Raw genomic sequence first — 27,450 nt, 5'->3', positions numbered from 1 at the left:
AGCCCTCCCTCTAGGTTGCCCTTAGGATCCTTGTGCCCACCTTGCCTTCTTCCAGGACAGAAGTCACTTTCAGGGAAACAAGGCCTGGCCAGAGTGTTTGTGCAACAGCCAGGAGATCCCCTGCCTGTGGACTTGCCTTGCAGTGTGCTGCTAGCAGAAATAAATGACACCTAATTTCTAACCAGAAGAAAAGTGTAAAGGCAGCAAAAAGCTGATACTGAGCACAGCTTGACCGGAGGAGGGAATGCGGGCTGCTGTGTATAGAACCACAGACACACCCCTATGCGTGTTTGCACACATCAGTCCAAGCCAATTCAGCCACTGTGTGAAGTTTCACAGCATTGTTTATTCTGGAAAAGAGAAGGGCTTCAAGGAGAGCTGCTTTGCAGCAGTCCTCTGTGCACAGCACATAAACCTGAACATTAAATATCAGTTTAAATTATTAAGAATAAATCTCAATTTAAAAATAGACTAATGCAAACAAACAAATTTCAGTCAACGTTGGAACAGAGCTAGTTTTAGGGAGCATATTGCTACAGCAAATGCAACTCCTTGTTCCCTTAGACACTCTGAGGCAATGATCTGGTAACTCCAGTCCAGCATCAAGATGCATGTACTGCCCAGCAAGGAAAAATTACCATCCCTAGCATATGAAGCTCCATGTTCAGATTTTTCTTTTTTTTTTTTTTTCCCATCACAACAGAAAAAAAGTCAACATAGGATATTAGCTTTTCCCACAAAGTGTCTGAGGTGACAAAATTTACTTGGAAAATAAAAATTAACAAAAGCAGTATAAAGAAGAATCCTGGCCAACTTGTGACCACCATAAGCCAAGATGGGTAAGAAAAAGAATAAAAAAATAGTTCACATCCGGCACCACAAACCTTGCTTACTTTCTTTGAAATCAGGGAATGAGAAAAAAAGGTCCATTTTGCTGAGATTGTTTCAATAAAGTTTTCTTTCCCTTAACCTGGAAAATCCAGGTATTAGGGTACAGAACTTTTGTTTTATATGTATATAAATACACTTGTACATATTTATATAAATATAAAAGCAGAGCATCCTCCCATTTCTCCTCATAATTTATCATTATTAAAGCTTGTAACAGAGTTAGCTGGACTCTTCAGAAGTGGGTGCTCTCTGCACACACGTGGCACAAGGAGTTTAGCTCCGCTAGTGCAGAACAGCTGGGCAGGGACACAAAACACTGGGTGCCAGAGGCAGATCTGGGTGAGCAGGGAGCACTGCCTGGAAATGGCCTCGCTTGCTCCAGGATGGCCCTCTGGCCCGCCAGAGCCGGTCTCTGGGAGCAGACTCGGCGGCGGCGTAGGGGGGACGGCTGCACCGACCCACCCGGCCCCTCAGCAGCCCAGCCGTCCACCCACCCTCTTCTGCACCAGCCACTGAGGAGGGGCTGTCTCCCACTTTTAAGGGAAGTCCCGTTTGCCCCCCAAGCACATGCACGCTAGTTCCCTTTGGCAGTACTCCCCAGCACGCTGCCACGGGTCTTTTTGCCTACTGTCCTCAACGTCACCCGTGCCATTCCCTGCCTCTGCCCAGTTCCCCAGCCCCCTCACCTAATCCTCCCAGACTGGCTGAGACCAGACACCTTTTTCTCCCCTGATCCACAGGCTCCTACTCACACTGTTTTACACGAGTGCTTCCCCACAGTCTCGTAAGACCCAATAATTTCCTCAAAGGACTGAGTTTCTCAAAAGTTTTCTGCTTTCGAAGACCTCTGAGTAAGTCAGGGCTGGTGGCATGCACTCCTCCAGCGGTGCTGTCTTAATTCCAGGGAGGGCAGGGGCAAAGTGCAAAAGATTTCTTGATATCAGAAGGCATTTCCACTACCGACAGCTCGTTCTCCTTCATGTTGTATAGCACTTGTTTCAAGTAAGGTATTATTCATGTTTCTCTGCAGCCTTCAGTCTCCTGGGGTGAGTGGAGATCAGTAGATGTCTACTGGTGACCAGGCAAGTCACTTCCTCATGATACATGCTGGAACAGCTGAAAACGTTCAAATCCAACTGCGGTCTTCATAGCAAAAAGTGCTTTTCTTGAGAAAAAAAATGAAAACAGTGTTCCCATGGAACATCTTAAAGACTCAAAAATAGTATTTCCTAGGGTGAGAAGGATGGAGCACACCTACTTTATTTGGCTTTATCTCAGTAAGGAAACAGCTACTGGCAAAATTGGCACATCTTTGTGAAGTTGTTAAACTCAGGACCCTGGCTGGAATGTAAAAGAAATGACGGAGCAAAGGAGAACTTTGCCTTACGCTGGGCTTCTGCTAGTTCTGGCGATTTCATGTGCAGGTTGTCCAAAAAAGTTCTGCTAGCCGAGTAAAGATGAATTTCTCAAATAATAAATTGTGGGTTTTCAAAGAGGCCTTTTGGGGGTGCTGCTACAACCTGGTAGAGGTAAGTCTTTTCATTCCCCGCCGCTGAGCCAGATTGGAGGACAATACAGGCTCCAGCCTTGGTGCCTGAGGTGCTCGGTTTAAAGCAAAGTAAGTGGCTGCCATTGCACCCTGTGAAATAGAGAAAGAAAATGCTGGGCTGAAATTAATTTCTTTGATGCTTTTCCCCTCCCTTCCCCAATTTAGTCTCCTGAAAAAAATGGATGTACGTGGATGATTTCCATTAAATAACAGCATTTAGGCTGGCAGACGGCTGGACTGTGTCTGATTCAAAGTGGTGGGTAGCAGTATGTGCACAGAGTGCCACCAGGTCATTACAATGCAGCTTGAAGTTAAAAGTATCGAGCAGGTGACTGGTCAAAAATCTTTACTGTTACTACAGTGCCATATTAAATTTGGCCTCTGTGGCAAATAATCTTCCCAATTCCCCTAACATTTTCCAGAATATTTAAACAAATGACAGCTCATTCTGCAAGGAAGAAAGAGGCAGGGGTGTAGGATGTACCTTCACCAGGTGAACATCCTGTCTGCTGAGTTGGTTTTGAGACAGATACTCCCTGTTCACTATCCATGGATGCCTTAGGACTTGGACTGCTGTAAGGCGCTGATGAGGGTCTACGTGAAGCATCTTAGATACGATGTCCTGGATTTGAAAGGAAGAAAACAGTAAAAGGGGAAAAGTAATTAATAGCAGTGCAGGTTTTACTAAGATCTTCCCAGGGGCAGTGTCATCACCAGCATGTCCAGTAGAGGGAAGGATGCACTTTAGATATGCTTTATATTTCTTAAGTGTAAAGTCTGATCCTCAAAATTTTCAACTACAATATTCAACTCTCAGTTGATAATCCAGTCAAAAGATAATATGGAGGGCATTCAGCTTATTGAATGAGTGTTAATTACTGGCAACCCTGTAGGGGTGATAAACTCCACCTAGAGAGGATGCCATCTGGAGGCATCTCCTCACTGGTTCCAAAGCATGCTTACAAAAGAAGCTTAGAATAGAAATCTAACATTCAAGTGGCTAAAATTCAATGAGACCAGTTCTATCACAAGTGAATGTTTTAGTTTCAAAACTGGACATCTGATAAAAAAGTACATTGTGGGGTTCATAGGTGTCAGCAGCAGGATTAATATGTTACTAGGATCGGTTGCAGTTTTGCGGTGGGATATATCAAAGTTTTTCCGTTGGATACTGCCAGTTGCTAAAACTGAAGTCTCTTGCAGGAACCTCTAAATCCTGTGAAAGTTTCTAATTCATGCCAGGCAACTGGAAGCTTGACAGCTTTCCTACCCATCTACCTGTCTCATAGACCAGTGCACAGCTTCCTGCCCCAACGACTCAGCACCAGATGAATTTTATCTCTTGGGATTTCCATGCTTTTTGATAGATGGGCAGCCTAAACTGGGAACTGTACAGGAGTTTAAAATACTAGTTTGTAAACTGCCTGCTCCTGGTTAACTTTGAGGAGCAAAAGGGTGATTCACATACAGGCCATACATTTGTGGCATTGACAACCTCACACTTCTCTTAAAAGTTCAGTTGCACCAAAAAAGAGTTCTGTGTTATTTAAATCTCAAGAGGTTTCACAATTGATGGTGCTATGTTATGCTTTAGTTTAATGAAACAAACTACCAGGATTCCTGACACACTATTTTCTGCGGAGTGGTAGAAACATAAAGAAGTACGCTTTTATTTCACAAGGCACTGAAACAACCCTTCTGACTGCCTCTCTCTTAAGTTTGTTACAACTGCAGACTTCAAGGCCATTCAGAGAACACGAAAAAAATCTGAAAAAGTGTTCACTGACCTTTGCAGTATCAGATACTGAATCCCAGTTTCCTCCTGTAAGTGCGTATTTGCCACTGCCAATCCTGGCCAGAATCTCCTCTGGAGTGTCATCTGGTCCATTTGCAAAAGGAGTGAACCTATTTTAAAAAAGAGAAAAAATACAGTGTAATTTGCAAGTATATAATTTCTAGTGTCTAATGCTAACTGTCCCTGATTACAACAGGCATTTTGTTCCAAAATGGGCCACAGACATCACTGCTTCATTTTCACTCAAACTATACAGTCCAGTGATTCCTCATATTAAGTTGTTCTGAAGAGGAAAAGACTGATTCTTTTTTTTTTTTTAATTATTTTGTTCTGTTCTCATTTTTTATGAATGAAATATTATTTTTAAAAAATAGACAGGTTTTTACCTTTTTAATTGTTATAACTCTGCTTTATTGCCAATAATAATTATAATTGATAAGGCCAAGAAAGGATAAAAAAAATAAAGGAGAAAAATTAGGATCCGAAACAGATAAAAGGGAAAAGAAAAAAGAACTCTTTATAATCTATTTTGCAATGCTTTATTAACTATGATACGCGATTCTGCTGGGCAAAACAAATGATCTGCACCCAGCTTTGCAAAATCAGTGTCACATGCAGAGGGCACATTTTTTGTCTTCATAGTGACAAATGATCAGATTTTTGCAGCTGACTAAAATCTACCAGGCCAAGTTTTACTCTGAAATCTTGAACAGCTGTGGAGGTTTAGAAGAGGGTATTTGGGATTCATATACTTTTCCCTCCATCTGTCTTTTATCTTCTGAAAACTTGCCAGTGGTTTCTAGATTGTTAAACAGTTGGTTTGGCCACAGCTTCCTATCCCACCTGGTTTCTACTAGCAAATTCAATTTTTCACGCTGTATTTTCTAATTTTCAAAAACATTTCAGACTTTACAGAAGTTCAGCCCAAAGAGATATGTAACATTATTCCAATTTATAACTATCAGAAGGGATGCACTAAGAGCTAAGGACTGGCTAAAACTCCAAGGTCTGTCACTACCTGCATTAACAGAATCCCAGGTTTGTGCTCTAGTCCAGGCTGTCTGAGCCCTCTCTGCTCACAGTAATGATGGGAGGAGAATAAAATCCTGGTTGTAAATAACAGTCACTTCCTACTAACTCTCCTCTGGTGAGGAAGAACAGGACCATCTCTAAATGCAGCGGTGGCACCTACAAGGTCAGCACTTATCAACTGTTTGCATTACTCTTATTTTCTATTGCAAGTTCAGAATAAAAAGAGATACAAATTAATAGCACCTGTTGGAAAATTTAATATCCACTAAGTTGTGCAATGTGTATTTCAGTTTCAAATATATTTGGATTTTTTTTTTTTTTGACATTTAAAAAAGAAGCATTTTGAATATAATCAGCTAAACAAATGTGACTGTGGGTAATGTGGTTGATTTTGTTTTACTGATTCTGGTTTTGAATCACTGGGAGACTGCCCCAGAAAGTCACAATATATTCCAGCTATTGGTGAACACATTTGTACTCAGGAACAAAATAGACGAGATAGAAATGCCTGGCACATTTTCTATAATCCATGAGGTAAGACACACAAATAACCGAAAGGTAGGGCCCAATTCCTTGTTTTCTCTATAAATCTAGGAATGAATCCAAGCTTCTTGTCACAGATGAATGATCATGAAGCAGATTAAAAAGCTGTGAGAGGTCACTGAAAAGTTTTAAGCTGCACTTAGGTACGATAAATGTGCACATGGCATAACCTGAGAAATTAAATCTAGGGGCCTGATAACTCCAGATTGGGTTTGTACACTGTGTTTCCCATTTACCCCAGAACATCTTATTCTTATCCTTCACTGCTTATTTCAATTTGTCTCTTTCTCTGTGTCTTCTTGTGTCAATATTTAACTTTAGCTAACACACTGGTAGGGGTATTTTTGTCAAGTACCCACCAGAAGTTTCTGCTGCCTGTTGCTGTTCTTTCTGGTCCGTTCATTTACTTTCTGTCCTTCCTGCAGCATATTTTTCAACTAGCATCTGAAAACTACATTTGGTGGGGTTTTTTTTAGCCTTTAAAGGTGCTCAGATACCTTGATAACAACAACAAGAGACGAAGAATGAAGTTGAAGAGAATACATGTATTAATAGAAATGAATGAACATCCTCTTATGGATAAAGTGAACACGATATGGCTCTTCATACTCCTACACTCCTCTACTAGCATAAAACTTTCACGCAGCTTACGTGGTGAGTGAGTCTAGGTCTCAGTGCACACTTATGGGCACAGATTGTTAAAAACCTAAACAACTTGTAAAGTATCAAAGATATTTATGTGTTCTGGAAAAACTTGTTCTGATTTTAGGTCTTGGCATCTATTTTCTTGCTTCATACAACTGAGCACACTTCTCAAAGAAGGCCAGACAGTTTGCTCTCTCTATCTGTGACTCCTTTCTGGATTAATCAGTGCTGAAGTGATGAGCCCACTGGAGACTGCTGGTCCAGGAAAGCCTCTTCACTCACCCTGCCAACATGGTATACAGTAGGATCCCCAAGCTCCAGATGTCACAGGCTGCATCATAACCTTGGCGTTTAAGGACCTATGTAAAGGAAAGAGAAAGATGAAAATAGGTTAATCTGCATTCCTGAATTTTTAGCTTCTGATTTTCAAAAAGCATCGATTAGTGGTTGTATCTGCTGTCATTTCCAGGGCTTAACTGCATATCTGGCTTGAAGAAGTGGCTGCCTCGGGATCAAAATGTTCAGTAGCATTGTGGAGCAAGGTGGAGCCCAGGCAGGAATTAGTTAGTTACATCTGTCACATCCAAGTTCAAGTCCAGCACATCTTTCACCTCCACAGTGACAGATATGAGTGCAGTTGGAGGCTCTGGAAACGTCTCTGACCATCTAACACACAGCAAAGCAGAACAACGTTTCAGTGTTCTAAAATGTTTCCTAAAAAAAGCTCATTAATAATTTGAAATGTATCCTCTTAACTTAAAGGTTACCAAGAGCACTGTGAATGCAACAAGGGTAGGGCTAAGTGACAGTGATAAGCATGTCTGAGCTCACTTTGGATATGATACAACAAATGGATGCACACTAAAACATGTCTTATGTCAGACTAGTAAAGATGCATGACAACTTCAAAAAGGCTAGAAGGTGTATTATCTTACTTCTGTATTAAGAAAAGTGGCCACGTTTAGACTGGATTTAATAAATAACAGGCTAAACCTTGATCCCTTTTTCCTATGGGGAAAACAAGACCCATGGTATTCATCAGAGATCTGACCAATAGGTTTAATATTGGTACAGGATGATGAGTTATAGCAGTAAGGGTAAAATCTAGATTTCATTTATGCAGGTGTATACTAGAAGAAATGCCTATTTGAGTCAGTGCAGGTCCAAGTGAAAGTGAAGTCACCAGCTGAGGCAGCACTGCTAAACTTAGGGGAAGAACTTTATTTATGCTTGGCTCAGAAAACCTCAGGGACCACCTCCAGATCTTCCACTTTTTTTTTTTTTTTTTTTTTGCAAAGTACATGAAAAAGGCATGTACAAATTCAGCAAGCCTTTCTCTGACCTACAGTTTTATTACTGAGGAGTGTTTTCAGCTATCTGAAGTCTATCACAGAAAAGACTGCTAGGAAAAAAAAAGTTTCAGAAAATCTTGCCTCAACAGATTTTACAAGTGATGAGTGGTAAAGCAACCATCTGCCAAGTATGCTGCTGAGTGAACATTTGCTACCTGGAAAAAAAAAAAAAAAAAAAAAAAGGAGAAAAAGCTGCATTTCCTCTTGTTGACAAAGTTGGTAAAATCCTGATTCTGCCTCTCTCTCCTGGATATCATTTATATGCTTTCTGGCTGTTTTATTTGTTTCTGTTTCTTTAGTCTCTGCATTATTCCCCCTCTATTAATTTTAGTTTTTATGGGAAAAACTTCTTTGCTATTTCACAAACTCAGTTGCTTCTTGCTTCGCTTGATAGACTGAATACTCAATATTTATCTTTTGGTGTGGCCATTCTCATTGCTTCTTTCATTGTCATCACTGTCTTCCTCTCATAACCAAGGACAATAAGGTCCAAGGCAAATGATCGAAAAATGGGGCAGTGATGATATTTAGTGGAGCAGGGTATTAAGCAAGTGGTTACACAAGCCCAGAATGATGGGCAGATGTCGCTGTGTGCCATTGTTCAGTTTGCAAGAATGCTGCTAGATAACAGGGACATTCAGGCTGTGCCAGTGCCTGGGGAAAACTCTGATGGCAATTACTTTTTATCAACAGCAACTTCACCCCACGGATAACAATAGGATCTAGTGAGAGTTATCAGTTAGTGTCGCTGCTATTTGAAAATGCATCCAGCAGGTCTGTGCAATGGTGGTTAAAATGAGAACACTGAGCTGGCAGCAGTGTGGGAAAAAAACTTGGCCAAAAAGATTAGTGTTTGATCTAGGGGGCAGATATTATCAGACACTAACAGGCACGTGGCTTATAAATAAATCAGTCAGGGAAAAAGCTTTGCAAAAGATGCAGTGGTGTCCTGCTCTAATGGATGCTGAAGAATTTACCACCCATGAAAAGGTTTAGGTCACCTGAGGAATTTTCTGGGATCTGAAATATAGGCATGAGCTGGCTCTTAGTGCCACAGGTGGCAAGGCATTGTGGTGACAAGGAACAAAATTCCCCTGGGTTCATCCAATGCTGATAATAACTCAGATATTTATCCAACCCCTTCTGATTTCTACAGGCTTTGATGTATTGGATTAACAATGTTATGAATATAGGCTTTTTTCTCAGTTGTGACACAAGCAGGGATGCATATGCATATGAAAGCAAATAAACAAGCTCATAATTTCAAACACCAGAACAGTAGTTCTTCACAAATTTTGGAGCAAAACTTCAGAGCAATGTATTTTTACTTTCTCCAGAAGGGCCCTGCTGCATCAGCAGGAAACGGCGGCTCACGTTCTCGCATCGGAGCCAGCCTTGCCCCCCACTCCCTGCCCGCAGCACGCCCCTGCCCAGGGAGCCCTCACCGTGCCTGTGTGCCCAGCCAAACCCCACGCAAAGTGTTTCCAAAATAAAGCGGGATCCAAACGGGCAAAGACGTCCTCCTTCCTCTACCACTGTCCACTCACGCTATCAGCTCAGCTGACTTTCAGCCTCCTTGTTTGCTTCCATGGGCATACAGCAGACGTTGCAGCGAGGCTCGGGCAGGGAACGTGAAAGTCAAGTCCAGGCTGGAGGGCAGCATTACATCACAGGTAAAATGTAAAAGCACTTAAGGCTTTATGTAAGCTCTCTGCCTGCTCTGGTAATGTTTCAATTTATCTCCAACATTTCCTGCGTTAGCAGGACCTGTCTTACTCGTCACAAACGTCTGGGAGCGTGATTTCTGCTTTCAGCTCAAAACGGAAGAGTCTGATCTGAAACTGCATTGGGCTGGCAACATTTGTGATTGCAGTCACAATACAAAATAGCTCATCACAAAAAATAGCTACACCTATTTTAAGCACATTGTATCTTGGAGAAAATCTGAGTGCTTTAAATGTTGCAAACATGATTATATTTTGGTTTAGAAATGGAACTGCTGTGGTGCCACATAACTTTTTTTTTTACATATTTCAATAAATTTTAATCATCTTAATCCAGTTTCTAAAATGAAACCCCAATCAAACAACAATAAAATAACAAACCAATCTGTCCTGGCAATGGAGGATTTTTTTGCTGAAAAAGATCTGATTTGAAATTATACTGCCCCAGCAGTGGTCTCAGTTTAGCAAATTCTCTTTCTGGTGCTAGAAGGCTGCGATTCCTGCAATTTTTGGTATCATGAAAGGACCTTGTACAGAAAGATCATCCCATTTTTCTCTTCCCGGTTACATATCACACAGATGAACACTGGGTGGAGGACAGTTATGGGAAAGAAGAGATTGCAACTGAGAGACAGTGGTATTAGACAGGAGAGGACAGATGAAGTATTGAAAGGCAATAGTTTTGTATTTTTCTAATAAGGACCAAAACAAGCACAGGAAGACACATATTTGAAGTTGTGTACTGCAAATACTAAAATTACTGATAACCATCACTCCAAGAAATGGACAATTACCCAGGAAATTAACCTCCTGCTCTTTCACTGGAGGGAAGCAGCTATGAATGTCTTTTCTCAAGGATCAAATACAGCAAACAGCCCAAACCATTCAAACAGCTGTGGGACCCAAACCCACTTCTGTGGGGCTGGATGAAAGGAACAGCACTTGCCAGCAATGAAGAGTCACCCCTCTCCGTGCTTGAGGCAGGCTGTTTTGTCTGCCTCTATTTCCCTGCCTGTAAAAATGGGAAAGCATCCCTTTCCTACATCCCCCATAACAGGGGGGATTGGTACTAGGAAAGCCCAAGCAGAGAGATATTTCTTTAGCTCAGTGAAGTCAACAATAAAGCCCCCATTGACTTCAGCGTGGTAAGGATTTGATGCATGGATTTTTCTTTTGAGTCTCACTCCTGACATCAGGATTTCCCTCTTAAGCCTTATCCTCTTCTGATGCAGTGCACTAGAGGGGAAACAGTCTGAGCAGAAGCAGCTACAGAAAAAAGGGCATTTATCCTAGTAATGAGCTGAATCATTGTGTGCTTCAGACTAAGACAGATACTGACTTCTGTCTGGAGAAAAACAACTAGCCTGGCAAGACCAGGAATAGGAAACTTATGGTAATAGGGGCTGTGCAAGTGCCGGTAGACTGGTTTCTGTCTTGCTCCTTTTGTAAAGGCAGCGGGGAAAAGGGAGAGAGGGAGGAAGGACTGCTTCCTAGGACATACTCATTACTCACTACTTTGAAATAGGATCCTACCTCAGGGGCGACAAAGTTGGCAGTGTAGCAGGGAGTCATGAGCAGCCCATTCTCCGCTCTCAGTTGCTTGGCAAACCCGAAGTCACAGATCCTGATGGAATCTGGGTTTCCTGACTCATCCATGTAGAGGATATTACTTGGCTTCAGATCTCTGTGCACCACCTTAACAAGAAAGCAGTGAGTAACAGGTGAGGAGAGGTGGTCAGGGGGCATCCAGGCTTGGCTGACATTTCTGGTCTGCTGCTTGAGGTCGGTCAAGAGCTCATGCCTAAAATATTTAAGTTTTGGAGGAAAGCTGCTTAAAAGCCTTGGGCAAACGAAGGAAAAAAAAAAGGTTAAAGTCTGTTGAAATCAGAAAGAATATGTTCGACAGCCTCTGCTGGTGTATTAAGATGGAGGCTGCTGCTCTAGGTGGGGATACCTTTCCCGAGGGCTGTCAGAGGGGGTTGCTGTACAAACACCTCTGTGCCAGAATCTCCTGGAACCTCATGGCCCTAAATACTCAGCTGAAAGGCAAAGAAGAAATCCCATCTGTGGTGGGTTGACCCGGGCTGGACACCAGGTGCCCACCAAAACTGCTCTATCACTCCGCCTCCTCAGCTGGACAGCGGAGAGAAAATATAACAAAAAGCTCATGGGTTGAGATAAAGACAGGGAGGGGTCACTCACCAGTTACCATCATGGGCAAAACAGACTCAATGTTGGGAAAATTAATTTAATTTATTACCAATCAAATCAGAGCAGGATAATGAGAAATAAAACCAAATCTTAAGAACACCTTTCCTCCACCCCCCCTTTCTTCCTGGGCTCAACTTCACTCCCAGTTTTCTCTACCTCCTCCCTAGCAGCTGCACAAGGGGGCAGGGGATGGGTGTTGCGATCAGTCCCACACACACTGTCCCTGCTGTTCCTTCTACCTCAAGGGGAGGACTCCTCACACTCTTCCCCTGCTCCAGCATGAGGTCCCTCCCATGGGAGACAGTCCTCCATGAACTTCTCCAACGTGAATCCTTCCCACAGGCTGCAATTCTTCATGAACTGCTCCAGAGTGGGTCCCTCCCATGGGCTGCAGTCCTTCAGGAACAGACCGCTCCACCGTGGGTCCCCCACGGGGTCACAAGTGCTGCCAGCAAACTTGCTCCAGTGTGGGCTTCTCTCTCCATAAGTCCGCAGGTCCTGCCAGGAGCCTGCTCCAGCGTGGGTTTCCCACGGGGTCACAGCCTCCTTTGGGCACCCACCTGCTCTTGCGTGGGGTCCCCCAAGGGCTGCAGGTGGGTATCTCCTCCACCGTGGACCTCCATGGGCTGCAGGGGCACAGCCTGCCTCACCGTGGTCTTCATCACGGGCTGAAGGGGAATCTCTGCTCTGGTGCGTGGGGCACCTCCTGCCCCTCCTGCTTCACTGACCGTGAGGTCTGCAGAGTTGTTCTTCTCGCATATTCTTGTTCCTCTCTTTGGCTGCAGTTGCTGTCCCCCTTTCTTAAATAAGTTATCCCAGAGGTGCTACCACCGTCGCTGATGGGCTCGGCCTTGGCCAGCGGTGGGTCTGTCTTGGAGCCGGCTGCACTGGATCCATTGGACACAGGGGAAGCTTCTGGCAGCTTCTCACAGAAGCCAGCCCTGTAGCCCCTCTGCTACCAAAAACCTGGCCACACAAACCCAATACACCCATTATAGGAGGAGAGTGTGTAAGGGTCTTCTGGCTCACATCTGAAGGGAGGGATTTTTTTTTTCCTCATTTCAGAATGCATTCACAAAAATCCTTCCTGCAGACATGCAACTTCAAGTGGCTACATGTTATACCAGAGGTGCTGCATTTCAGTGGTGGGAAAACAGCCTTCATTAGTTGTAGCAGGACTGAAAAACTATCATGGAAATATAAAAGCCCAAGCACAAAATACACTTATTTTAACCATGAAACAGAAAAAGCAGCAAATATTTGACTAGTCATCCAAACTGTTTGTCCCTGAAAAGCAGAAAAGGAGAGGTTTTCAAACTGCTGTATATAGAAAGCTTAGATTTTAAAAGCCAGCTCTTTAACAACATGTCAGAAACCATTCACATCAGCTGCTCAAACTGACATTTTGTTTGGAAGGCTGAGCATTTGATTTTCTACCTATCTGTTGATTCGGCTACTCTATTTGAAATTCTGTTAAAAAGATCAGGTACTGCAATAATGACTGTGATAACAAGTAAACAACTAATACCTCAACAAGGTACGTGAACTTGAAAATCAGTGTAATTTGGAGATGAAAATACCACTTCAACATACTGTATCTCAGTTGGGAAATGGCTAAAATGCCTATGACCCTATTTCACAAAACAAATGTAATTATAAATATGGAGAAAGTTTTTTTTTTTTTTGGGAAAAAATGTATTTACATTTCAGAGAAGCAAAAGCACAGCTATTTGATTTTTCTAAAAGTCGATTTTTAAGAAGGTTGATGCTAATAGTCCCAAAAGCAATGCTTACACCCTGAGAGTGCAGATAGTCCACAGTTCTGGTGATGGTGCAGAGCACAGCGCTGGCCTCTCGCTCTGAGAAACATTTCTGCCGAAGAATGCGGTCCAGGAGCTCGCCTCCCCTCATCAGCTCCATCACCAAGTAAACATACTTCCCATCATCATAGACCTGGAAGAGTAATAGAGTAAATATATGTTTTGGATCCATTAACTTGGTGAAGGTTAGTCCTTTAATCACAGTGTTGGCTTGCTTGTGTGAGGGGTTGCAAGAAGAAAATGTCAGCTAATGTGTGGGAAATGTGCTTATTATGCTTAACAGCAGAAAAGGCAACCTTATAAAATGACTTAAATCATCACTTTTTTCTCCTCTCTGTAGCAACTTGCTGATTTGTCCACACAGAAATGCAGCTTTCCTGATCTGCTGTCATGTCAGCAGAGTAGACCAAGCTGCTAAAAGCAGCATCACTTCACACAGCCTGAAATGTCTGCTGGCTCTCACCCAAGACTCCTTCTCAGTAGTATTCCCTCTTTCCACTTCTGCAGGGTAACATTTGCCATTTCAAATATCAATATTTCCTTTTGACTCATGATCAGCTAAATGAACTGTATTATACTGTTGGCCAAGACCTGCTTCCAGTGATACCATATACTTTATATTTGCAATTCAGGAGAATGTATTGTTGACATCAGCTGCAAGATGTATTTGCCTTCAGCATCAATTGCAAGGGCTAAAAGACATTTTTTTGTCTAAATTGGAAGATGGCCATTTTCATGTCATAATCCTTTATCTGGACTGCAATAATAGGTGGTGTTATAGTCATCAATGCTAAATGTTTTTGGAAAGGAATATAAAAGCTCTTTTGCACAGATTTTAAGATACTCTTTAACACTTAGGAACTACGTGAGACTTTCCTAAGAGCATGTGATTAGAATTATTTTATATACTTCTCTAAGGTCTGAAGCATAACCTAGTGGCCACTGACACCAGTAGGATTTTGTTCCATAAACTCTGAATCTGACACTGTGTGGACAATCCCAGGTGAGACTGCAGGCAGTGTAAAACATCTCTGACTAAATGTCACTACTGCATGTAAGCATAGTGAAGGTTTTTCTTCATATGAAATGCTCAAGAAAGATAACTTCGTGTCTTCTCAGGCTGCTTGAGTAGAAGATAAATACTCCTTGGCATTAAAACGCTACTGAAGGAAACCCTAGTGATTTTGTGAGCTCTCCTCTCCCCAACAAAGCCGATACCACAGGCCATATGGGAGCGGCTGCTGCTCATGAACGAGGAGCCCCTGCCCAGCGGCAGCACCGTGCGAGCCCAACAGCTTGCTCTGAAACACCCGGCTGAAGAGGTCTCACTCCTGAAAAGTGCTGCAAAGCCAAACACATTTGGTTGTTCCCCAGCACGGTGCCCCGTCAGTTTGATCTGCACTTGGTTAGACAGTAATTGGAGAATGTATAACCTGACCAGTCTTTCCAACTGCTATCCAGGAATTCGTTAAGTGACACTTTTTGCCTTGATTTCAATGGGATTTCAACTTTAACTCTGACCATCAACTCATGGATTTTACAGACATGGAGTAGTAGGTGAGCCTGACCATAAGGCGAAAATAATTTAATGCTGAAATGCTCAAAGACTACTCACATCTTTAAGAGTAATGATGTTTGGATGCTGTCCATATCGCAAGAGGATCTCAATTTCTTCAGAGGGGTCTCTCTTGCTCTTATCAATTATCTGGAATAAATGAAGTGCAGTGTAGTAAGATACCTGCTAGCAGCACTAAGCACAAAACAAGCAATTTCTACTGCTTAAACAAATTAATATTTAAAATTCTTCTATTAATCATTATTCTAGGAGAGGACAGCTCAAACCCTGTGCAAATTAGAGCCACGCTGACTATATGCCAAAACAGATGGAGCAATAATTAGTTCAGATTCTGAAGGCATAGACCTGCTTTTTGATGCGTATAGTTTTGTTTGCCCATAAATAATGGAATTTACAAGAAAGGTCATTTAGAAATCAAAAAACCTGGAGAGTTTTAAAATAATAATAATTTTAAAATCACTTATTTGACATAAAGAATTGGATACATTCATAATATTGGCATATATTTGTATATCTGCTGATAAATTAATAGAAATTGCTTGTCAGGTGTGTTTGCCAGAAATGAAAATGTATAGACATTTACTGTCAGGGGAGATCTGAGTTGAAGCTATTGGTAAGCACTTGGCTCTCTGGGCCATGCTGTTGTAATGAACAAGAGAGTGGCCAGAGATTGCATTTGGCCATGTACAGAAACTCTGCCCGTTCATAAGCTAGAAAGAAAGCTGCTCTATATATTGCTTTCTGTATTCATCACCTTTTGCCTTATCAGAGAGTGCAGCGAGACATGAAAACTTTTTAGTTTTATAGCAGCAGGTCTCAGAAAAACTTGACACCTGGTACTTAGAGAACATCGCTGCATGGAAATCCTGCTGTTAGGATGACAGCGACTTCTCATCAGTGCTCCTATTACCTATATTTGGGATGTCAGTCAAAGGGCTTCGATCATTTGCCCAGTTGAGAGAGCTGATTACTGTTTCTCACTTTGCAGATTTAAATGATAAATATGAAACAAAAAATAGCTATAAAATAATACAAAGGAGAACTGTATTTTGGAATCTCAAATACAACTGCGCAGGGAATGGCAAAAAACCTCATTCTACCAGAAACTCATTAGGAGTACAGTATTTTGGCACAATTTCTTACTGCTAGAAAACAGCAACAGTACTTTTGAATAACAGGTTTACCAAAAAGGAGTAGGCAGCATTTTCAGAAAATTGTAATTCCATTACTGGCTTGGACTCTGAGGCTTCCAACGTTAAATGTGGTTAGTTCTCTCTAAGAGCTAGTCACAAAGCACAGATTCAAAACAACTTTTTAAAAATCTCTTCTGTTAATGAAGGTAAATGCCTAGCTGCTTTTGCATGCGTTTTTAATGACTTAATTATGGCGATACACATTTAAGTACAGGTCTAGAATTTTATGCATCAGTTATAATAGTGCATACTTGAATATATATCAGAGGTTTCATAGTCATCATGACTGGCATGCATTTGCAGTGATAATGACGGTCAGTAGTTGTCCATGATTGAGGTATGCATTTGAAGACATATCAGTGATTTGATTCTGAATTAATAGCAGTGTGACAAGTGAAAGCGTGACAGGGAGCTGATGCAGGCTGTTGTCCACATGTGAACAAATGAAGGAAAAAAAAACTGGTGAGTGGAAAAAATTCTACTAGCAATTTCTCCTTAGAATAATGTTGTTTTTCCAGTTTTGTTGAGACATTCCCAAAAAGCCAATGAAACCTTGATTGAATGACTCCTCATAAATACAACCAAAACAACTGTATGTGTCCCACTCAGCCAGTAATTCTAACATATAAAAAGATCCTCAGGGCCACTTCCTTGGCTAAACTAATATAGCTCTCATCAAGTTAATGGAGTTACACACCAGTGCATCTGGTAGGATTTGCCTGCCTTGTACAAAGAATTTACTTGCAGCAAGTACTACTACCACTGTGCGAAGTACTACTATCACTATGGTACTGTAGCAAGCAGTATATCCCAGATTCCTTTTCTGTTGTATTTTCCTGTGAAAGTGAATATCCAGAGCTGTGGAAAATTTTAAGCAATTATTAATAATGCAGGACTATAAATGCATATATATGGCCTAAAAAATAATCCAAACTGAAAACAGTCTCAGCTATTGACACAAAACTCAAAACAACATAACCTGAAGCAGACTGCTATTGATTTAGTAGCAACAGCAGTAGATGACATGTAATGCTTCTAATTCACAGGATGCTATATAAATATAAATCGCAAGAGAGTCCTGCTAAATATGCATGCTTTTTGCTTTAATGTGTGCACAAGCTGTGATACAGTGATTAAATGGACAAGATGCCCCAAGACACACAACAAAGCATTGCCAGAGCTGTGAAGGGACCTGCCAAATTCCTCTCAGTCCCTGGGCAGTCTGGTTGGACAGACTAGAACAATTTTTTCCTTCACAGCAAGAGGCTGTTACCCTGATCGTGCCTCTTTTTGACATGCCTGTGACTTACGCTTGGCCCATGACTGATAAAGCAGCAAAGGAGGTGGCTGCTGCAACTTTAGAAAAATCTCTCTTCCGTTCAGACTGTCTGCAGTACATACAGCTTCTTTATCCACATGCTGCAATAGCCACATCAGCTCCTTAAATATGCCCCATAGCTCCACTGTCATACCCGATTCTCCAGGTCTTCCTCTTCAGAAAGTGTTTTGGTGTGTTGTTAAACCCACACCAAACTTTCCAAAGGGAGAAGCTGCCATGTCAGGGTGGTTTGGCTGGTGGTTGCTGACTCCTTTTGCACCCAGAGGTGTCTGCATCACAACATGAGCTGCTGCATCCCCAGAACATCCACAAATCTTGCCTCAGATCAGTGCCAAACTGAGCTGCAGTAAAATTCAGACCCAGTGCTCCTTATCGAACACGAGGGTTAAGGAAGATGCGTCGTGGGCTTCCAGAGATATTCATAAGTAGTTCTGAGATTCTCAAAAAGTATTGGATTAAATGAATTAAATTATGTCAGTGAAAAGGCAGTGGTTTCACTAGACAGGTGTTAAATACACACTTTTTGTGCAGCTGTACTTTCTGATTTTCAGTGCAAGTGTTGCCATACATAACATGGAGGAAAAGCATGCTCTGAGCACCTTGTGCAGATGCAGCGGGAGAGAGGCAGGACGGAGGCAGCCCTGGCATGGCCCCCCCTGCGTGCTCACCCCACTCTCGCCAGCCGGTGGCAAAAGCACGTGGATTCTGCCATACTTGGGCAGTAACCACTTTTTTCTCCAGACAACAACACCCAGGCTGCTGGGCACAGAGTCCAAAATCACCGTGAACACCTCGTCCACAATTCTACATGTTTATCTACACACACATCCCCCTTCCTGGAGTAGATCAATGCCAAGATGTATGAACCAGCCTCGGCTATAATTTGAAAAGTATTCACTAAGTGAGACCTAGTGATTCTCAGAGAAGGTGAGGGAGGCATTACAAAGTCTAACCATGGTTGTACTCTACCTCCTGGAAACAAACCAAGGCATTCTTCTTGCTAGTCCTTTCCAGGGGGTACCTGGCAAACATCTGCTGGCTCCTTGGGGCTGTGCTCCCACTGCGCTGAGCTCCCCGGGCTCTCCCAGGGTGGGGACACGGGTGTTCTTTCCAGTGGGCTTTGATCAGCAGTGAACCACTACCAGAGCAGACATCTATACCAGGTACTTGACTTTCCATTTCTGTGTTACTGTTTCTTCCTCCTGCTCCTGTGTTGTAGTTCAATTATCTCTAATTTTTAAAGATCAGCTATATTGTCAGTCCACCTTTGTGTATGGAGAGGATTTAGCTTTGTCCACTTAATTCAAACAGTGCAAATTGTGTATACCAGACAATAGCATATGTATCACTTCACACCCAACTAATGTAGCAGTTAGATGTGGTCCTCAAATTAATTTTAATACAACATCTCTCAGAACTATGTTTTCAGGCTGCCTGGAGAGATCCCACAAGGATAGCCCATTGCTGGCTACCCTTCTCCAAAGAGGACCAAAAGTTCTGGATTGTTTCCTACCTATATGTGGGAAGCTGCAAGGCTAGAAAGAAGAAAAGGATTTAATGTTACAGATTTGGATACAGGAACTGCTGTACTCTCATCAGACTTCCTACATGAGACCACACATGGCCACAGCATGTGACACAGTGTCTATTCTTGTTCAGAATTATTATTAATCAGTTATTTTTTTTCTACTGTTGGATGCTGGCAAAGTAAATACATCTGTCTGAATTTCAGGTAGGCAATGACACTCTTAAAACTCGATTAAAAGCTGAGCAAAACTATGTAACTTCTAAATATCTTTTGCGGTAACAAAGAGCATTTGCCATCCTGGTCACTCTCCTTCCTCTGCGACATTGTGTTTTGCATGAACACAGACTCTTCTCTATTCCTCTTTGTGACAGCCCATGAACCTCCTGCAGCTCTTCCTGTGCAAGGAATGATGTCTTTTCTTTAGAAAATTCTTTCTGATTTGAACTCAACTAAAATGCCTATATAAACACCCTCTGTTACAGAATTAAGGGAAGATTTTCTCTGCTACTAGTCCTGAGGTATGTAATGAAGTTATTTTTCTATTTCTCTCTGTAGATGTGTGGTGAACACCACCAACTCAGGAAGCCATCATAATGTATAAATAACTTAACTGAAAATGCTAACAAGAGCTCTATTGTACTTTGGTGGAGAAGAGCTATGAAGCACAGGGGTCTTCTATTGTCCTCTGGAAAAATAAGAAACTGAACCATACAACAAATAGACTTTTCTCTCTGTATTGGACACCCAGGGATTGCATAGAAACTCATCTGTATTAAACAGTAGATGAAACAATTCCAGTGTAAAATCGGCTCAGCACATGCAATAGTGTCCTTTGTTCTATTAGGTGACTTGTTTGTTCTTTGATTATCACATCCTTTGTGTATTTCACTGACTAGGCTGAAAGAAAAGGTGAATTTTCCTCAGTGGAATTTAGGGTAAGAACCTCATGATACTTTAAAATAAGTTGAGCTCCATCAAAGGACAATGCTGAATTCTATCAAGGAAGAAAGGATCGGGAGAGAATATTTTCAAAATCCTAATTAATGCATCTGGCCAGTTTTTACAAGTCTTTTTCATGGAAAAAAATCACGCCATTCACCCTTACTAATAGATTTTCAATGTCTTCAACCTTGCCAGAGTGGACCGATGAGTATAAAAGAGAGTATCAATACAGTTCTGTGTGGGTAAAGCCTTGCTGAAATTGGTACAGCAAATACATATACAGTATGTATTTATATTTGCTTGTTGAAGTTTTGTGAAGGTATTTGTGTGCCTCCAACTATGTAGATAAATTTCTTCTTCTGGATCTAGTTATACCATTAGCAGATTTTACAGTCCTCAGCTGTTTGATACCACCCACCAGCTGGGACTTATAGCCTTCACAGCCCTGACAAAGAAATGCTATGTGTGAAAACTCCCTAACCTGCTTTGGGCAGAATTAGCCCCATTAATAGAAATTGCCTCATCAAACAACCAATATTAACCTGGGTGACCTTGCATGAGGAGGACATCTGTGTTTCTTATATGAAGTTCTCCATCACTATAGTTGTGAGATTGGAAAAAGGCAAGAGGTAGGAGGTGACAGTTTAACTGCCTTTGCTGTCTGGAAAATGAACAGCTTAAAAGAAAGGGTGAGAGAAAAGCAACAGAGTGAGAAAAAACAGACAGGAAAGAAACACGAGATGCACTGATAGGAAGAGCAGTGATACGGGCAGAGGAGGAAGGATGGGGCTCTGGCCGGCCTAAGCTGGAGCTATTAGCGAAGAAACTGCTGTCTGTTGTTGGGTCTTCATGTGCTGGGGAGAAAGGACTTTGTGCATCTTTAATGAACAAACAAGACTGCATGAAAACATTTTCTTGGCTCTCTCTTTATTTTTCCCCTTAAGTGAAACAGGACACAAGTCTGTCTAATCACATCAGTTGAAATGGGCAACAGTAGCCATCTCCCTGCTTGGGAAAATCAAGCTAAATGTACCTAATATTGCCACTGGGGTTTAACCCTTTACACTGTGGTGTGTGCCACTACCATGGGCTGCAGCAAAAATACTCCATTTTGTTTTGTTGGTTTTATTCCATAACATCAACCACAAATATTGGGAGATATTAAAGGTACACCCTGCAGCACCGGCATTGATAGTAAGTAGGTTGTGGGGCTTTGACTGAGGAACTTTGGTGGGTCATGCTGCAGGGGCATTAAGGCATAGCTCTCCTTGGCTGCCCTTTTTGCCCCCCATTCCAAATGAGACCATCATCTGCCTCTTCTTCAACTGCCCCAAGTGACCTTTTCTGGCAGCTGAAACTGAGATACAAGGGTGTGAACCGAGGCAGCTGAGCCACTGGTACAGTCCTGATCTGCTGCTCTGGCTACAGCTGGAAGTCCAGCAAAAGGTCAGGGCAGACACCTGGGTGCTGCAATACCTAAAACAGCCACAGCTGAGGTTGCCAGTGTGTTCACCCAGTGGCACTATTTAAAGATCCTTTTGACTAGCACCAGGGATCTTATGAAGGTTTTGTGGAAAAAGCGTGGAGGAGAAAGAGCTTTACTTTAAAGCTGATTTATTTTCTATTATGTACTTTGAAGTTTTTTCTGAAGCTTGTTTGGAGTGCAAGCACGGGTTAGTCACATTTAAGAAGAGAGCCATATAACATAGTGTGATGCGATACTCCCTGTAGAAATCCTTTCCTCTTCTGGGAGAGGAGGTACGAGCAAAGGGAGAATTAATTTTGTGTCCCTTTGCACATTATGTCTACACCATATTTATGATACGATTTTATGATTTGAAAATTCAGAGTACCACTGGTAGAACTGATTATAGGTAGGATTCGCATGCAACAACACATGCAGAGATTTTAACCTGACAGTTTCATCTACAATAACAATTCCAAAGAAAGTGCCACAGAGATAGAGTTCTGCAGTTCTGTGATGCTGGAAAATGTACAGGTTTCCATTCCAGTAATATTTACTTCTAAAAATAAGCCATATTCATGCCAAGCATCTGTTTTAATTTGGTTCCTTTCTGATGTCAAATTACTCAAGCTGGATGAAAATCACTGCAGAAAGGCTAACATTATTTAAAAGGACATGGTATAATGTTATGTTTAAGATGTCTCCAAGGAGAACTATTCCAAGCCTAATAGTTTCTGAGAGACTATTTGCTGTGCTATTAGTTTTGATTAGCTCCAGAGATTCATTCCCCCCATCCATGCTTAAATCTTTCAGAAAAATAGTGAAATGCATATTAAAAGCAACAGGCCTAATTAGCATTACTTTTCTGAAATAAGCACTGGCCATCAGATCAAGCTGTGTGAGTGAGAAATTAGACTTTCTGTACACAGAGCATGCCCACTCGCTATCAGTGTTTGCCAACTTAGCACTCCTAATGTGTCAACTGCAACTGTAGAACTTATTAATTAGCATTTATACAGTAGCACACATTTTCTAAGCAATGAAGAAACATTAACAAATTTTGTTCCAATAGCACCTGTGAAACAGAAAAGCTCACTTCAGAGAGAAGTCTGCAGTTTTGGAGGCAGAATAGTTCTGTGGGAAAGGCTCTGTACTGTGTTTTAGTTTGCTCTGCTCAGCCCTAGCACATGTCCTTGCATCAGACTAATGAGTTTTCAGTCTGTAATATTACTTCAGTGCTATTCCCACCTTCTTTACAAAAAGCTTCAGGGATGGAAACCAATATATCTCATTCAGAACTTATAAAAGGGGAAAATTACTACATCAGTATGGAAGCCAAATACAAGAAACATGGTTTAAATGGCCCCAAAAGAGAAACAGCCATGAAGAAACAGATTCTGTCCAAAATATTTGGGTATTTGGCAAGCAAACCAGAGATGAGAAACATGATATTACTAAGCTGTAGGAAAACTGCTGCCTGATCCTAAGTCTCAAAAAAGATCTAGTTAGCAGTGACATACCATCATCTCCCATTCTTCAGAGACTCAGCCATGCGAGGGAGAGAGGCACTGTGAGCTTCGTGACCAAATAGGAAGGAGGCTGCAGGAATCCTTACACCAGAGGGGATGAACAACCACTGCACATCTAAGATTTGCTCTGAAGCTGACTTTAAGAGGTGGTCTGCATGCATTTCTATATTTCTATCTGCCTCCTCTGTTTATTTTGTTAAGTTTTAATCAACACCTTGATCCCATTTACCCAAGATGTCACCAGCCAGCAATGGCTCTCACTGCTACAAACAAGCTTGCTGTGGGTAGAAGTGCTCAGGGCTCTCCTGGCTCTCTGCCCTGCCTTCCCCTCCCAAATACTTCAAGCAGACCCCCAGCACTCTGCACTGGCCCCTCCTTTCTGAAGCTGTAGCTGCAGGGTCCTGCCTATTCGAGCAGTGCCTCCTTGGAGAACTGACTTATTTCTGTGGGGGGAGTATCTGGCAGAAATCTGAACCCACCCAAATCATAACAATAGAAAAGTAAGACTCAGTGAAGCTTTGCAGGTATTGGACTAAACACGAATCTTAAGAAATGAGTTCAGCATATAAAATATGCTATGTTGCCTCCTGCTGTGGTGAGTGAAATTGTACACAGCAGTCCTGGGTCCAGTGTGGAAGTCAGTCACTTTGAAGTTGCTCAAAATGGGATAACCAGGAAAGCCTTCAAAATACTCTCACAGGTCAGACATAAGATCCTTACAGACAACTTTCTCCACTGCACTCCTTTGCTACTTCATGCATTTTACTGAAACTAATTTTCTCTTTCCATCATATCTAGAAGACACCAGTCCATGCTGTTTGTAAGTACTCTTACCATATCCACCATGGATCCCAGTTGGAGTCCAGAGCTTTTCATGCTGGCTTCTTTGCAGAGCACTCTGGAAAACAGCCCTCCTTATGCAAACCCAAAGAAGCACAGAGATTTGTGCCTAAATGTTCTCTGAAGCCCGTATCTCCTATGTGGCACCCTATGGCCTGCTGAATCTGGTGCCACACTATCAGCTTAAGTATCCTTCAGACAGTGAAAAACATCTTTTACTGAAGTGTCTGGACAACAATTTTGTGAATCCCAGCCTTATACATCAAATTTTATGGGATAACATGGTAAGTGTTTTCTGTAGTTTATCAAGGTAAGAAGGGGTCTTATACCTCTGACTGCATTTTGTAAGGCCACATTTCCATTAATATGACAGACCCAACTTCTTTGCGTGTGATGTAGAGGACGTCTCAGTCATCTCCTTGAAGAGTTTGTTTTAACAACTGCTCTCACCATCAGACTTTTTTTCCTGAAACTTCCTTTTTTAGCTTCAAGACATTCTGTCTTGTCTTGCTGTCTTTAGCAGCAAAATGGTTGTCATCCATCATTTATATCACCTTAGAGATATTTAGAGGTTTTGATTGCATCCCACTGGACTTGTCTGTCCTACATCATATATATATTTGTAGCTTTCTTGATAGAACTTGCCTTGTAATTCATTCATATCTTCTGCTATAGATTTTGTCTAATTTGTTTGTATTCTATCTTAAACCAAATACCAAAATAGCACATGGTGCCACAGGATTTAATAGTCCTTCCCAGGTACTACAAGCAAAACTAATTTCTATGCAAGAATATTAGTAAGACAGAGATCTATAGATTTGCTTTTTGATTTCATTAATAAAACTTTAACTACACTTGCAACACTATGCAGTGCTTGTCTGATGCTTGTATTCAAATGTTTGCATTTCCATCCTAAGAATTAGTTGAGTACATTGCACTACAACATCATTCAGGGAATGAAAGCAAATAGGAATGAAAATTTTTGGGGAGATTGCAGAGATGCTTTCAAATGACTAGGGATCGAATGAGAACTGAGAGAGGCCTTCAACATCTGATGAATACCCACTCAGCCCACCATCTTCCTTGCAGAGTCCTGTTACTGCTCTGCTCCAGCTGCAGGTAACTTCTGCTAAATTTCACAGATAAATATAAGGAGGATGCATTTATCAGTGGCTCTGACCCAGAGATCTCTGCACATACCCTGGGGCCTGACCCCTGTATTCTATTCTGGTGCAGGCAGAAGGAGGAAAGGTTTGATGAGCAGTGGATGGGTACCTGCTGGTGTTGACAATCTGGCAGGCTCAGGGCCAAGAAATCTGAGGTTATCCAGCAAACTTTCCACTGACTTGCCTATTAAAATATTGATATATTTATCCATGTTCCACCAGACACTCAGTACCTCCCCGACAGACAAAAATAGACACAAGCCCTCCCCTGAAAATTTCACAGTCTGTTTCACTTTAGAGGAAAGTCACTTTAGTGACTTTCTATGCTTAAGGATAAACAAATCTAAGCAAATCTCGCTAGCTCTACAGACACCTTAACTGTCAAGGAGATTTGATGACCTTTGGACTGATTTTTTTTTTCTTTTTTTCCTTTTCCTGTTTCATTAAAAGCTATGTGTGCTCAGGATTCCTATTTTCTTTAAAAGAATTGCAAAAGAGTATACCATACTACAGTCAGTCTTAGAAGACTACTTTTTTTTTTGTCAATCACACTTTTTGCATTCAGCACTAAACTCTTGACATAACCATAACATAGGTTATGGAGTTTATGGAGAAAATGTTGTAAAGCCAACTAAATACCACCGTGTAACCTGCTGCCTTCAGACTAGCATGATATTGTATCTACTTGCACCAACCACCTAAAAACAAGCAAACCAAGACTGTGAACATCAATGGAAGAGGAAAATTAAGTTTAAAGAAATTATCAAACAACTCTGGAATTTATACAGCTTTTGGTCACCATGCCACTCCCTGTTACTAGCAAATAAATAGAGTTATATATCAAGTCTGATTACACAGGCCTGCTAAAAACAGATGTCATGAGTTATTGATGTCTGTTTATTGATAGCATGTTGACATAACTTCTCTGCTGGTATTGCATTTTTATAGCTAATTAAAATGTACCTTCTCCCCAATCTGCACATACCAAAACATGCTGAGACAGATGCACTTTTAGTCCTCTGTAATTACCAAAATTATATATGGACTGTAGGATTTACTAGGACTCTATCATAAACTAACCTATATCTCAGAAGCAGACATAGACTGCAAAATTTGTCTTTGCTGACAGCTGTGGAATGTTTGGAGCCAAATAGTTGGTTAGTAGGTTACAGAGATAGCAAAAAGTAATGAAATTCACATGTGTATCAAGCTCCAAATTCCACTGTAATATTGGCATCTGCAAAATTAGACTTGTTATTTGGGACTACCTCTGCTGTATGTTTTTCTGCTTCGAGGGACGGAGAAACGTATAGCCTGTCCTTTTACTCAGTTGTTTGCCCTGGCTCCAACAACATGGAAAGACTAAAAAATCTGTAAGACTTAACCAGTAAGATATTCTTTAGACCTAGAGAGAAAAACAGTTAGCATCGAGCTGTTGAAGCTGGCCCCTATACACAAACCTCCTCTGCAATGTTTGGGGCAGTTACCATACTGGGGGCTAGAAAGGCCATAGCACCAGTAATTTCTACTTTGGCTATTATCTACCAATAATCTCTCCTGGGGGTAGAGTCAATCTCAACAGAGAAATCTTTAAATAAAGGGAGATGCAATCAGGTCCTTTTCAAACATACTTAATTTGGCATAAGTAAGAAGCACATCTAAAAATCCAGTTTGAAAGCTTCTCTATGAGTAGGGATCCAAGCTTGAAGACAGTGCTATGGTTTTAAGTAAAGAAAACCTTTTGGAACATGCTAATTGCATCAAATCGCTGCCAGGTTTTGAAAAATCTGATTCACCAAGAACTCTGAACTGTAGCATTTCCTTTGTTTTACAAAAGAGAGCTCTTAATCTGTATAGGCTTCCACTGGAGACTTTCTTCCATCCGCAGAAATCCCTCCCATCTGCTCTAGCATCATTCTTTTACTTAATTGACTTATTTTCTCTAGATACTGATGTGACTGAAATAGTTTGATCTGATTTTCCTTTGCTTCTGATCTCAATGTTACATTTATACCCACGTGAAACTTGTAAATGTGATTGACAATGCCAGTTCCCTTTGCTATTAAGAATCATTATGCCTGCTGTAGTCAGGATGATCAATATTCTGGCAGAAGAATCTGAGAGGTCCATCAGAGGAGAAACACTCTTTTTCCCCAGCTATCTTCTTTATACCAGAGTCTTATAAAGCATTCAGAAGAATGAACAACATATATACTTGCATTTTATAACTTTCTATCTTTTTCACTTGGGAAAGAGATTGAAAAAGAGTCTGAGTAAAATTTGAAAAGTACCTCAGAGTATGTACATACA

The 27,450-nt window shown here is 41.5% G+C and overlaps 1 protein-coding gene across 6 annotated transcripts in view; it reads right to left on the bottom strand.

Moving 5' to 3' along the window:
* Positions 1 to 326: 326 nt before the first annotated feature.
* RPS6KA2 (ribosomal protein S6 kinase A2) overlaps positions 327 to 27,450 on the bottom strand; it is a 302,187-nt gene continuing 275,063 nt past the window's right edge. For all 6 annotated transcript variants that reach the window (XM_042795988.1, XM_032996922.2, XM_032996923.2 and 3 more), the window contains 7 exons: positions 15,178 to 15,267; positions 13,537 to 13,695; positions 11,065 to 11,226; positions 6,738 to 6,814; positions 4,228 to 4,345; positions 2,925 to 3,062; positions 327 to 2,530 (listed from right to left, as the gene is read on the bottom strand). In XM_042795988.1, coding sequence (XP_042651922.1) covers positions 2,405 to 2,530; positions 2,925 to 3,062; positions 4,228 to 4,345; positions 6,738 to 6,814; positions 11,065 to 11,226; positions 13,537 to 13,695; positions 15,178 to 15,267 — 870 coding nt within the window. In that variant the 3' untranslated portion in view covers positions 327 to 2,404. The remainder of the gene's footprint in view (positions 2,531 to 2,924; positions 3,063 to 4,227; positions 4,346 to 6,737; positions 6,815 to 11,064; positions 11,227 to 13,536; positions 13,696 to 15,177; positions 15,268 to 27,450) is intronic.

The sequence above is a fragment of the Tyto alba genome, unplaced genomic scaffold (assembly GCF_018691265.1).
Source record: "Tyto alba isolate M040663 unplaced genomic scaffold, T.alba_DEE_v4.0 Super-Scaffold_22, whole genome shotgun sequence".
Classification (NCBI taxonomy): Eukaryota; Metazoa; Chordata; class Aves; order Strigiformes; family Tytonidae; genus Tyto; species Tyto alba.
Note: the sequence above shows the minus strand (reverse complement) of the source record. Positions and strands in the feature narration are given on the sequence as shown.